The sequence below is a fragment of the Eurytemora carolleeae genome, unplaced genomic scaffold (genome assembly GCF_000591075.1).
Source record: "Eurytemora carolleeae unplaced genomic scaffold, Eaff_2.0 scaffold82, whole genome shotgun sequence".
NCBI classification, from domain to species: Eukaryota; Metazoa; Arthropoda; class Copepoda; order Calanoida; family Temoridae; genus Eurytemora; species Eurytemora carolleeae.
The window spans coordinates 298,830-313,318 of NW_019396126.1; the positions used below are offsets into that span (position 1 = coordinate 298,830).

At 36.6% G+C, this 14,489-nt stretch overlaps 2 protein-coding genes across 2 annotated transcripts in view; both read left to right on the plus strand.

Annotated features, from left to right (window-relative positions):
- Window positions 1-2,472, plus strand: part of LOC111695722 (NF-X1-type zinc finger protein NFXL1) — a 4,108-nt gene extending 1,636 nt beyond the window's left edge. Inside the window, exons 2-3 of the mRNA XM_023465134.1 lie at window positions 329-479; window positions 940-2,472. Coding sequence (XP_023320902.1) covers window positions 329-479; window positions 940-2,374 — 1,586 coding nt within the window. The 3' untranslated portion in view covers window positions 2,375-2,472. The remainder of the gene's footprint in view (window positions 1-328; window positions 480-939) is intronic.
- Window positions 2,473-2,477: 5 nt separating this feature from the next.
- LOC111695723 (DNA repair and recombination protein RAD54B) lies at window positions 2,478-13,441 on the plus strand. The gene is made up of 13 exons (XM_023465135.1): window positions 2,478-2,873; window positions 3,131-3,301; window positions 4,057-4,291; window positions 4,668-4,794; window positions 5,437-5,558; window positions 9,144-9,205; window positions 9,273-10,035; window positions 10,132-10,211; window positions 10,268-10,543; window positions 10,788-10,993; window positions 11,173-11,365; window positions 11,744-12,040; window positions 12,770-13,441. Exons 1-12 carry the CDS (start codon window positions 2,478-2,480, stop codon window positions 11,852-11,854), a joined length of 2,742 nt encoding a protein of 913 aa, XP_023320903.1. The 3' UTR covers window positions 11,855-12,040; window positions 12,770-13,441.
- The last annotated feature ends 1,048 nt before the right edge of the window (window positions 13,442-14,489 follow it).

A 14,489-nucleotide genomic window follows, 5' to 3' on the forward strand; every position in this document is an offset into this window, starting at 1 on the left:
ACAGGATCTAGTAGTGCCGAGGTCGGGGGGGGGCGGGTATTTAATAGAGAGCGTTCAAATCTCCGATGAGAAACCTCTAATTCTATTGTAATGACTTTTTTAAGGTATCCCCTATTTCTCCCTCTTCAAAAATTATTTGTTTTCCCGTTTATTTAGAAATTTTTGCCTTTTTAGTGTTTTTTTTCTTGTTCAATTGAAGAAAGTTAATGTATACAAGTATCAAGGGGGGGGGGGTTCACTGTCCAGTTATAGTTATATGTTCCTTATATAATAGAGGAGCTTTCGGATAATTCTTTTAAACATTTACTCCATTGTTATTCCTGTTTTTGAGGTGAATGTCCTCCCTGTCCTCTTAGCCTGGTCCGACACTGTCCGTGTGGTAAATCTGATTATAGGCTGCCGTGCACACAGGCCACACCAACATGTGGAGATACTTGTGGGAAAATATTAGCTTGTGGAACACATTACTGTGCTGAGAGGTAAACTAAACATTAAATTTAAAGGGACTGTACGCGTAATTTTTAATGACCCTCCTCCATGCCGAGATGACAAAGCCCGATTTACAACGGTACCCTTAAAAGCGTTGTCTGATTAAGTATGAATTATATATATCCATGTTTCAGTTTATTTGCTTTTGTGGTTTCTCTGCAAATATGGCTTGCACTATTCTTGCTTATAAGAAGCAATTGAAAAATTATCAGAACTTATCACTTTAAGTCAGGAAAACCACGTTTTTACTATAAGGAATGTTATATTACAAATTTTTTTGAAAAATAGAATGTATTAGGGTAAAACTGGAATTGAAAAGAGAAGTAAATATATTGGCCTGTACCATATCCGCAAACTGCATCATTAAATGAACCGCTACAATACGTCATTTCACTATTTAATTGGTATTGATTAATTGATTGATCACTCCTAACTATTTTTATATTATAGATGTCACCGTGGTAATTGTCCCTCCTGCCTCCAGATGATTACTAAATCTTGTAAATGTGGAGCTAAGAGTAAAGAGGTCCAGTGTGCCCGACAGTTTACCTGTGATGTTAAATGTAAACGTATCCGAGACTGTGGGAAGCATCCTTGTAACAAGAAGTGTTGTGATGGAGACTGTGCCCCGTGTGAGCAGATGTGTGGGAAGACCCTCAACTGTAAGAATCATAAATGTTTATCAAGGTGTCACCAAGGTCCCTGTTATCCCTGTACCCAGAGAACCCAGGTTGTGTGCAACTGTGGAGAAACCAAGATCACGGTTCCCTGTGGAAAGGAGAAGAATACAAAGCCCCCGCGCTGCAAGAAGGTCTGCACAATGGACACAAATTGTCATCACAAAGAGAGGATAAAACATCTTTGTCATCCCGGAGATTGTCCCCTGTGTAAACAAGTTTGCAACAGGTCCTTGGACTGTTCTCATTTCTGCACTGTGCCCTGCCATGATAATGTCCAGGTCCATGTAGAGCAGAAAGGCCGACCAGCAGGTCCCTGGGAGGATACAGGTCCTGTATATCAAACTAAAAAACTGCCCTGTCCACCATGTACTGCTCCAGTACCGATTGCTTGCCTGGGAAACCACGAGATTGCGAACTGGCCGTGTCATGAAGCCAAACCGTCGTCTTGTGGCCGGAAATGTGGCCGACAACTTCCCTGTACTAATCACACCTGTCAACGGGAATGTCATAGAGTTCGACATGCTCCCGACGATATATCTTCAGGGATTAATTGCAAAAAGTGTGATTCTGCTTGCGGTATAGATCGACCGGCTGGTTGCAGCCATCCTTGTAATCAGGGTTGTCATCCAGGACCCTGTAATCCTTGTCCGGTAAACCTCAAGCTCAAATGTCATTGTGGGATTGGAAACCTGTTCATTAAGTGCTCCGAGTTCTGTGGTTGCGGGGAGAAGGATAAACATGATCTTCTCTGCTGCAAGGACCAGTGCCCGAAGTTGATGGAGTGCGGGCACAGGTGTCTAAACCTCTGCCACTCCGGAGTCTGCTCTTCACAAAGTCTGTGTAAGAAGAGGGTTAAACTATCATGTCCCTGCAAGCGAAGAAAGGAAGATTTTAGATGTTTTACCGTGAACTCTGCGGAGAATCCGGTTCAGTGCGACGATGAGTGTGAAGAGATAAAGAAAAAAGAGATGGAGAAGAAGAACAAATCTGGAAAAGATATGGTTCAAGAGGATCTTCATGCAAAGAGAGAAGCGGAAATATTTGAAAAACAGCTGGAGGGAGGGAAGAGAAAACGACGAAACAGGAGACGAGGAGAAACAGAAGAGGAAGAAGAAAGTTTTTACGAGAAAAACAAAATATATGTGATTAGTTTTGTCATTTTAGTTTCAGTCTTTGTTGGATATAGTGCTACGGCCTACATATAAGTAATTACATATTGCATTTTACAGTTTTTGAGCTTACTTCTGTTCGGTGATAATAAATTTGATTGAATGTATAAATAGTTTGTTCTTTGTTTTACAGACAAAAATGCGACGGTCTGCAGCTCCGTCTAAAAGGTTGCATGAGCATGTCGTTAAAAAATCTGCGAAAACCAATCTGGAAATTCTAGCGATGCTTGAAACCTCAAATGTACTCCCATGCGAACCTGAACTGCCTCTTAGCGTTCTCTCAGTTCCTACTAATCTTACTCCGCGCGCTTTCAGCTCTCCTCTGACCAAACCTAACCCTGTTCTTGGATCAATTGTTACAGGTTCTAAACCAGTCCCAACTGCCCTGAAACCAGCTCCGGTTTCTAGGTTTAACCCTGTTACTCCTGCTCCTTCACTAAATGATAGTAGTTCGTCCTGTAAATATTTTTGCTGTGTCTGGTGCAAAAAGTCTGGTAGAAAGCATAAGAAGTGGGAGGGAGACGGATTTGCTAAGGTATGGTAAGAGTTGAAATCAAGAATGATGTACTTTTTATATTATCACAAACTGTACTCGAATTTTCCCTTCGAAAATCACTATTTTTATCAAAATTAAAATCATTAACATTTTTTTCTGCATTGGATTGGTGGATTGGATGTTTACTAACGAAAACTTATACCTAGACTGTTTTTGAATTGTCATCCTTTTACGAGAAAAAAAAACGGAGAATTTTTCAGCAATACATTTATTTAGTCAAATTGTCCCAACTTAAGGTTGGAGAGAGGACCGTGGTTCTTATAGACGAGAACGGGAAGGAGATAGGACGAGGTTCCGGATACAAGGTTGCTCAGCTCCAGGCTTTAGATGACGGAGAACTCATTTCTGTTGGAAGTAAAGAAATAGAAATTACAGGATCTAGTAGTGCCGAGGTCTGGGCAAACAAGGTCAATGAAAAAAATTTTACTTTTCTTTCTTTTGCCTGACTTTTAAAAGAAGTCGCTTGTTCTTATTTCATATTGGGATATTTTTAAATTAGTTAAATTACCAATGACAAACTGTTTTGATTAAAAGGAATTGAGTCTGCCACAAACTCGGATTTTTAAATCCCAATTTCTTTAAAACCAAATTCCGTAGACCTTATATACTTCAATCTATGAATTCTGGTGGATCAAAAAATGTAAGTTTGAAATATGAAAGGTATGCATTATCTGGTTGTTGAGATTTAGGTATTATAAAATTGGCATTGTGGCAAGAACTGAATTCCTGTGTAACTCTTTTTGGAAGATTTTGGCAGAATTTCATATTTGCAAAATGTAGAAATGTCCGAGTTCACTAATGAATCTTGGTATATTTCATAGATGTAATTTCTTTAATTGCTCATTTTCACAGAATTTAAACTATTTAAGCATGCCTTGCATATTTAAGTGAGATACTACAGATTTGATGTAATTAAACTTATCTTGCGGAAATCTACAACACCATTTAGTATGCAACTTAATATGTCATGTAAATAGGGTTATTTGTAGCTTGAAATAGATTAGAAACTGATAATCAGCATTTAAAAAAATATATGATGCATATCTTAATTTTTTCCTATCTGAATGTCTGAATAATTCCTTTCATGAAGGCGAATAATTACTCTTGAATGAGACATGCTTGAAGTATAGAGAAGTAGTATATATTATGTATTGTGTCCCAGGTGCAGGAAGGTAGGAACAAGGAAAATGTGGAGAAAGAAGAGAAGATGAACCGAGGGAAGAAAAGAAAGGTAGATGAGGAGAAGAAGGAGGTAGAGGAGAAGAAAGTTGATTCGCCTCCTTCGTCTCTAATCCTGAATTCAATTCTGCAGACGGAGAAGTTTAAATCCTTCAAGATCCCGCGGAGAACAGGAGAAGGAGAAGGAGGGTTTGTTACTGCACGGAATGTTACACCAGGTATTAAATTAAATCATATAAGTTTCCGAAATATAATAATTCATATGTGTACTGTGTAATGTATAGTAATACCCATTACCCATGTTAAACTCTTTACAGGTGTACACTGAACCTATATATCTAGGTGTACACTGAACCTCTATATCTAGGTGTACATTGGACCTAATATCTAGGTGAACCCTGAACCTGTATATATATGTAACTAAACCTATTTATTCAGGTTTACATTGAACCTACATGTCTAGTTGTACAGTAAACCTATATATCTGGGTGTACACTGAACCTATATATCTAGGTGTACATTGAACCTAGTATATATCTAGGTGTACACTGAACCTGTATATCTAGGTGTACATTGAACCTAGCATATATCTAGGTATACCTATGTTTGACCCTGGACGTGAAGGATCTCTAGTTCTACCCCGACCTCCTCTGGGCCATCCTCTCCGGACTAGTAAACTAGTAGACGTGGTTCTAGATCCATATATTGGAACAAAACTCAGGTTAAAACTTTTTAGGCAATTAAATAAGCATTTGATCCAGGTTTAACTTTTTAGGTTTCTGTATGAAAATTTAACTTTTTAGTTTCTTAGATACAGGAGGTGGAGAATTGGGGGAACGTCCCCCCGGGAATAAATTGGGGGACAAATGCCCTTCATGGCTCATTATATTAGATTTTTATGAATAGATTTTAAAAAATGGAAATGTGTGCACCATACACCACTTTTTTTGTTGCATGCTTAGTTTTATGTCTTTACTCTTCTGTACTTTTTATCTCATATAGCACTTCTAAACCTATGTACGGATAGTTGGTTTATATTGCTAGTGTACTAGCCAAGTAGGTCAACTAGACCATCTTCTCGTCGAAATTTGTGTTTACCGATTCAAATTATACAAATCCTTAAGATTTTTTAAAGATAATATTTTTCATAGTTACTTGCACCGTTTAACCACGCTTTGTCGTAAATTGTGATTTTAGCTATTTTTTCCTACAAAAGTTGGCCTTACTCATTAAAACCAAGCTAAAAACGTTCCCGTGGGGTCTCCCGAGAGCCCCAATTAAAATTTATGGAAAATCGGTTAAGGGGTTCCTGAGTTATGATCGGGTATACAAACTAACAGAGATTACAACTTTATATACATAGATTTTATCTAGAGCACATCAGCGCAGTGGGGTCATCTTCCTCTACAGTAGTATCCTTGGTTACAGAAAGAACTGTTAAGACAGAGAGTGGAGATTATCCATTGAAAGGAGGGATTCTTGCAGGTATTTTAGTACAGGGTGTCCCACTAAACATGGGAATTGAGAGACGACTTTAAAGTCGTGTTTGATTTCTGATATTTAATACATGGCTAAGAAATTATTTCATAAAGTGGTCTAAATATACCTTTCTCGTCTCTTAAAATTGACCGAATAATAGATACTAGCTTTTGGCCCGGCGTTGCCCATGGAAAAAAAATTCGATTTTTTTAACACCCCCCAGACACCCCTGAGTGTCCACAAAAAAAATCCGTTTGGCCGGCTATAGGCAACGATACAAAAATGGTAGACTACATTTTGAAAGTCGGAAGACCAGGCATTTTCGATATTAGATGTTTAAAACGGAATACTGCAAAAATTGTGTTCATGAAAAATGCCACATGGATCGAAGACGATATAAAAGTCGTCACTTAATTCCCATGTTTATTGGGAGAATAAAGATAGTATACTCTAAAAGGGAGTGTTTACGATAACCGGAAAGTGTATATATATTATATATATTTTGAATCGTTTGGCACTATCTAAATTTCTATATTTTTTGTTCATAATCACTATATACTAAGCAGTCCCTACGGATGGTTAAAATTCTTTAACCACAAGCAAGAAATATATAAACCAGGAACCGCCATATCTGATGCTTCAAATCTGTGTGCTGCAGTGGGAGGAGATCAAAACAAAGAATTCAGGGGCACTGCATCCTTTGTGCAGGGGTAGAGAGTGTGGGGGGGGGGGGATAAGAACATATTGCTATTGAAGGTATGAACATCAAGATTTATGATTATGAAACTCACTCTGTTACTTTAATACGTGTGAGTAATTGTTTTCAAGGCAGGAGATGGAAATTATATTTACCAGGATTATATTCATAATGTAAGACGATATGTTAAAAAATTGTTTGGATATAAAATCGAAGGAAAAATCACATAAAAAGTGACAATTATTAAGATCTATTTTAGGAGATAAAATAGACAGCAAGGGATTCAAATCAAATTGGTTCATGAACTTGTATGCAAAAAAATCCTCATTATATGTGCATTTAATACTTAAAGAGACTGTATACTTATATTTAAGTAACCCTTAATAGAAAATGAGGCATGCCTGATTCACAACACTACCTTTAAACACTTAAGGGGAACAAGCAATTTCATTCATTCACCGTTCAAAAGTTAATAAAACCTTATAACATAAAATCTGAAAAAAGATGAAAATCATTTACATTTACATTTTAATATATTTATTTAGACGTTTTATACATTTATTTTCAAAGAAGCATATCTACCTACATGCATATCTACCTACATGCATATCTACCTACATGCATATCTACATGCTTTAAACAAAAATGTAAACTTACTCTTAAAGCATAAACTGAGCTGTTTGTTAAATGTTCTTGCATTCTTGTTAATTCTTTCATTTTGTTTTTTTGAATCTACTGAAAATTCTTATCATTCACAAAAAGTTTCAGAACAACCAGAGATGTCTTTTATAGTAATGCAGTTATATTCTTAATTGTCTTTTGTATAGGTTCTAGTTACCTATCTAGGGTATCTCCATGTATTTTTTGGGAATATTTTCACTTCCTTCAATAGATCATCTGATAAAAAAGATCCTCTAGATTTAAGATCAATCCAATCACAATTTGTTTTCTCCTCACCACCTCCTCTAACAAGGCCGGGAACTCTGGTATGAAGTTTTTTGCAACAAATCCGCATACATATATCAGGGCCAGTTTAGAGGACTTCTTTTCAGCTGAATTTAGCACACTCCTGAAAACATTTAAAGTTAAATTATAAGTTTCAGAAGAAGTAACATGTCATTGATAATGGATTTAGACGGCGGGAGGAAGGATTCAAACGTCAGGAGAAGGGTTTAAGTACTGGGAGGAAGGATTTAAACTTGAGGAGGAATGATTAAAATCTCGAGAGTAAGGATTCAAACGGTGGGAGGAAGGGTTTCAACGTTGGGAGGAATAATTTAAATTTTGAGAGGAGTGATTTAAGCTTTGGGAGGAAGGATTCAGACGGGAGGGTTTAAATATTGGGAGGAAGGATGTAAGCCTTGGGAGGAAGGATACAAACATCGGAAATAAGGATTTCAATCTTGGGAGGAAGGATTTTAACCTTTGGAGGAAGGATTTAAATGGTGGGAGGAAGGGTTTATATATTGGGAGGAAGGATGTAAACGTTGGGAGGAAAGATTTTAACTACGGGATAAGAATTCAAACGGTGAGAGGAAGGATTCAAACAGCGGTGGTAGGAAGGATTCAATCGGTGAGACGAAGGGTTCAAATATTGGGAAGAATAATACAATCGTTGCAAATGTTGGGAGGAAGAATTTTAATCCTGAAATGAAGGGTTTAAACAATGGGAGGAAGCATTTAAACATTGAGGGGGGGCTTGTTTAAATAGGGATATATAAACTTTTTAAAGAATTTGACTTAAACAATACTCTTTAAAAAGTCGACTGGTGCAAGATGAAAGTTTATTTCAGCAAACTGTCCTGACTATCCACAGTTATGATTACTTTTACTCGCTAGAAACTCCTCAGTATTGAATACACTCAAAAAATCCTTCCGTCTCTTCTGTTCTATTCTTTTATAATTTCTACTATATATTCTATTCTAGGTCCGTGTCCTCCTTGTCCACAAACTGTTAAAGTGACCTGCTATTGTGGTAAATCTTCTCCAACTATTAAACGATGTTCAGCATCAGCCTGGACCTGTAATACAGAGTGTGGTCGTCTTCTCTCGTGTGGCATCCACACTTGTCCTCTATCCTGTCATCCTGGATCCTGCTCACCCTGCTCTAAGACCAGTACACAGTTCTGTTGCTGTGAGAAAGCTAAGGAACCCCGTCCCTGCTCCTCTCCCCCCTGGAAGTGTGGAACTAAATGTGGAAATCTTCTCAAATGTGGATTCCACTCGTGTGATAATATTTGTCATACAAAAGGTATTATTTTATATCATTAAAATCAACATTATTGAAAAAGGATGCATGGAATATTTCCCTGGAAATTTTCTTGAATATGATGTCAAAATTAAGTAATAACGCAAGATTGGCAATTTGTTAATGTATTAAAAATTGGATAATCAAGAAATCTTTTTCTTGTTAATTTAAAAACTTTTATCTTAGGGATATATTTTAGAAATGGCTTCGGCTTGTGGGATTTGTTAAGTTCTATTATAATCCAAAAAGTTCCCCCTTAATTAAATAACTTAGATTTTTTACACATTAAGTCCTTTTCCTTCAACTGCTGTGGGTGCACTGTGTTTGTTTACATTCCTCCAACAGTGTACAGTACATAAAATGCGTATATCTGAGGTGGTCGTTCCTGTGTATAATTCCTTGACCACAAGTAAGATTACCCTCCAGAGTGAAACCTCTTTTTAATTTTTACATCTTTGACGTCAGAAATATCGGATAGAAAAAAATATATATTACCAACCAATCCATTAACAATGAAATTAGTTCAACCTTTAATTTTTTTGCTAACATTTCTTCTCAGTTTTTTTGCTAACATTTCTTCTCAGAAGAAATTTTCTTAAAGGTAAACAGACAAAGGAAAAAAATAAATATTGTTTTTTTTTTTAAGATGATATGGGGCTAGGTAAAACCCTCCAAACTGTGGCCCTTATTTGGACAATACTAAAACAGGTAAAGAAATGAAACAATTTTTGTATTTTTTTTTCATTGAACATATTATATCATTTTTGTATTTTAGTCTCCTGTAGCGGGCTCTGTACTTGCCAGGAAAGTTCTAATTGTTGCTCCCTCTAGTCTTCTAAACAACTGGGCTGAAGAATTCAGAAAATGGTTGGGTTCAGAAAGAATCATAATCCATGTAGCCGACTCAGCTAAGAAAGTTTCGAGTTTTAAGTCTTACAACACAGCTCCGATCCTTGTTGTATCCTACGAACTGTTGGTTCGAGCAGAGGCTGAGATTCAGGATATAAAATGGGATTTGATAGTTTGTGACGAGGCTCATAGATTGAAAAACTCGGAGATTAAAACGAGTTGTTGTTTAGCTCGGATAGAGTGCGAGAAGAGGGTTTTGTTAACTGGAACTCCTGTCCAGAATGATCTGAATGAGTACTTCTGCTTAGTGAGTACGGTTGCTCCAGGTTTACTAGGGAACAAGGTGAAATTCAACTCTGAGTTTGTCTCCAAGATTGAGAAGGGACGTGAACCCGGAGCAGAAGAATCGGAGAGAGAGGACGCAGATGAAGCATTATCCAAATTATCCACCATATCTCAACATATCCTGCTCCGGCGAACCTCCGAGATAGTTCGTAAATATCTTCCATCTAAGACGGTGAATGTTGTGTTCTGTAGACCCTCGGAGTTCCAATCTGTTGTTTACTCCAGCCAGGTTTCGAAGCTACTGAGTCAAGTTGAATCTGAACCCGGAGCTCATCTTGCTGCAATCTCAACACTCAAGAAGATCTGTAATTCGCCTTATCTCCTCGATAACAGCAATCTTCAAGGTAATCACCATAAATTTAAAGTTTTGTGTTTTTGAACTTTACTAATCACTTCTCTGACTGCAGAAAAAAACATAATAGATAAATTCCTATTATTAGGATTCGGATCTCCGAGTACCTGGGAGGAACAGTCTGGAAAACTATCCGTCCTCACCTGCCTTCTTCTCACCTTGATCCAGGTAAAATAATGAAACCTTGACGAATACAAAATACGAGACATTATTTTACAATTCAGTCTGGCGATGAGAAGATTGTTCTTGTTTCTCTCTCCACCTCAACCCTGGACCTCCTCTCCAACCTCTGTGATAGATACAACCTGCCAACCTTGAGGTTGGATGGAAAAACTCCTCCGTCCTCCCGTCAGCAGATCGTAAATAAATTCAATGCTAAGGGATCGGAGACTAGAGTGTTCCTCCTGAGTTCTAAAGCTGGAGGAACAGGACTGAACCTTATCGGAGCAAGTAGGATAGTTCTATTTGATATAGACTGGAATCCTGCTACGGATATGCAGGTTAGTTTTCCAAACCCTACTCTAATTGGTCAGGCTGGCTGATTGGAACAAAATTAGGGAATAGAAATCTTCTAATTCGATCATTCAGTTATTGGTTAACATTCCTTCAGCTGATACGTTTAAACACCAGCAAATCAAATAAGTAAAGCTTAAAAAGTTTTAGTTATAGATTCATCTTACTTAAAAGTTTCTAGCTCAGGCGTTTTTTCTCTAATTATTTATTGTACTGATCATCTCTTTTTAGGTGATGGCTCGAATCTGGAGATACGGACAGCGTAGGCACTGTCATATATACAGGCTCCTAACTACAGGTACTATAGAGGAGAAAATATACCAGAGACAAGTCACGAAGAGTGGGTTAGCAGGAGGCCTGGAGACTGCAGGACTAGGAGATGGTTCATCCGCTGCTCATTTTACTCGGGAGGAACTGAGGGACCTTTTCACTTTCAGGTGTATTTTTACGACATAACTTGTCTTAACTTTAGGATATTCTGTCTTTTTTCTAGAACTAAAATTATGTTTCACAAATATTTATTGAACCGGAATAATTTTTAATGGAAAGTAAATCGATGAAGTGTTTCCAACGAATTCTTAAATTCGTAAAATAATTTCTATTTCTGAAATACTAGAGAGGATACTGAGTGTGAGAGTCACGACCTGCTGGAGTGTGAGTGCGGAGGATCTGGAGCTCTCCAGGTTGATCTCCAGGAGAAGGAAGAGACTACTAGATCCTGCCAGCTAGGAAATATTAATACCAAGGAGAGATCCGGATCCAACATGGAGCAGCTCAAGGTGTGGAGGCATTACACGGCTCCAATTCATGTAAGTTTGATAGAATTAATTTCTGGTCTCTATTCTATGTTAACAGAATTCCGGATTTTTTTTCTTTTTCCGTTTTCTTATTTATCCCTTTTATAATCTCTATGATTATATGTATTAAACTTCTTCTTACTTTGGAGGTTTACATATTTTCTCCTTAATAATTTAATTTTATGGTTTTTTTTTGTTATTTTATTTTATTTCATAAATAAATAATTACTTATTTGCTTGCTAATGTTTCCTATCTTTTCCTCGAGCTAGGTATTATTTTTTTTTCCTTCTTCTGCAGACCTAATTTTTTCTTCTTCTTCACTCCTTCAAAATTTAAAGAAAAAATTCCTAAATCCAGGAGCACTGAAATAAACTTATTTTTATTCTCAGGGTAAGATTGGAGATGAACCTTTGGAGTCTGCAGAATCATTTGTTTCCTACGTTTTCCGACACTTTCAGGACTCTGCAGAGGCATCAGACCAGGAGGAGGCAGGGACATAACTTCATCAGGACATTAGAAATCTAATCTTGATTCAACATAAATAATATGCAATCTGGATACAAACCATCTGGTCTTTTACTTGGATAAAACCTATGTAACATGCAACCTGGATACAACCCATCTGTTTTTTATCCTGGATACAAACCATCTGGTTTCTTCCTGGATACAAACCATCAAACCATCTGGTTTTGTTCTTGGATACAACCCACCTGGTTTCTTCTTAGATTCAAACTATCTGGTTTCTTCCTGGATACAAGCCATCAAACCATCTGGTTTTGTTCTTGGATACAACGCATCTGGTTTCTTCCTGGATACAAACCATCTGGTTTCTTCCTAGATACAAGCCATCTGGTTTCTTTCTGGATACAAACCATCAAGCCATCTGGTCTTGTTCTTGGATACAACCCATCTGGTTTCTTCTTGGATACAAACCATCTGGTTTCTTTCTGGATACAAACCATATGGTTTCTTCCTGGATTCAAACCATCTGATTTCTTCCTGGACTCAACACATCCGGTTTTTTTGGAAACAGCCTAGCTAACCTGCAACCTGGATACAACCCATCTGTTTACTTCTTGGATAAAACCAATTGGTGCACTTCTTCTTGGATACAAGTACAACCTATTGGTGTACTGTCTGGATTTAAATAACCTGGATACAAACCATCTACTGTTCTTTCTGGATACAAACCATCTATTGTTCTTCCTGGATACAAACCATCTATTGTTCTTCCTAGATACAAACCATCTATTGTCCTTCCTAGATACATCTAAAATAATGTTCTTGGATACAATATAGCTAACGTCTGGTCCTTCTTATAAAAAATCTGAATCTGGTGGGTTTTCCCTCACCTGAAATATTTGCATGATATATCTGTAAACAATTATAGATCTCTTTCCTCAAATATTTTTCAGGATCAAATATGAAAATGTGATTAATTGATTAAAATTAAATCATCCGAAACTTTACTGAAAATCCTTATTAATGTTAATATTTAATTCTCAACCCATTGATGTTTGTGTATGTACGCATTTAATGTACAGGGCTACCTACAAGATGAGACGACTTGACAGGATTCTATTGTCTGTTTCCTTACAATTAGGATTCTCTGCAACAATAAACTTGTTTCTAACTTTGCAAGATTATTGAAAAGGCCATAAAAAGACTCTTCAAATCAGAAAACTTAATTCAACCTTGGAATCGACATATTTAAATAGTCTTATCCCAGGTGGGTGACCCTGTATATGCAGAAAAGCAATGGTAAGTATATATAGTCCTGTATATTTAATCTTGTAGGGTTCATGCAATGAATGTGTTAAATACCTAAAATCAGCTAAAATAGAATAGTTTAGTTATCTAGTGAAGTGGGGATTGATATATGCAATGTATATTCAAGGGACTTAGAAACACAGGGATTACAGTTCGGTATTAATCCCACCGAAAACATCTATAATATATATATTCCAATGAAGACGTCACAATTCTGATTAAGTCCCTAGATATACAAGTCCATGATGTATATATACAAGGAGTAAATTGTATGTGACTAATTCTAACCTTACTATAAATATATTCACGGAATACGGTGTAAATGTTTAATCCGGTGTGATCTCTGTTTATTATCCTAATCTTGTTTGTTACTCATTCTCAGATCAATATCCCCACCAAGGATCAGAGAGCCCTTTCTCTACAGATATTTAGGAATTAGCAGGCCTAACCACTAAATTCAAGTTTGTTTTTACTTACAGACACATTCCAGATACAGGGTGTCGAGGAGTTGATTCAACAAAACCTTTCCAGAATAACTCAAACAATAATGGGATTTGGAATTATAAAGGGGTGAAAATGATTCCTGATGGTACCCTTTCAGTTTGATTTCAACAAATCTTTGTATGGCACTGAAGAAAATTTGAAACTAGAATTGCATTCTAGAAAAGCTGTTAAAAAAATTGAGTCGTTGCCACAAACTCTGGTTTTCTAATCTCTATATCCTTGCAACTCAATGTCGTATACATTAGATTATTCAAAACTATGAGTTTTGTTGGATCAAAGGTGTGCATCATCAGGTTGTAAATAAATAGGGATTAGAAAATTTGAGTTTGTGGCAAAGACTCAGTTCCTTTTGGATGTAAAAAGGAAGATATCCCCTCTTGAAAAAAAGTTTTACATGTGCACTGCAAACCAGAAAAACTTGAATTTTAGATGTCGGAACCTCTAAATATTCCTACCTATAAAATTCATCTAAAAATTACCTGTTGTCTTTATTTCAGACCACCCTGTACATCCTAGCAATCTTCTTCTTTGTTTATCTAATTTCTAGTTTAATGGTGGATATTAATCTTGCTTTTAGTATCATTCCCCCTCAGCTAAATATATTCATACACTGGTTATCCCTTCATTTATAAAGAAATAGATTTAATATATGCAAGGTTCTTTAATGCTTATGCTTCAAGGAACTACACACTTGCCACAAAATATATAATTTTTAACTCCCTATATCATTGCAACCTGATGTTGTAGACCTTTGTTATTTCAAACTATGAATTCTTTTTATACAACTAGTCTATTTTTTAAATACCAATGGTTTATACCATCCGGTGAAAAAAATAAAGGGGTTAGAAAATTTGAGTTTGT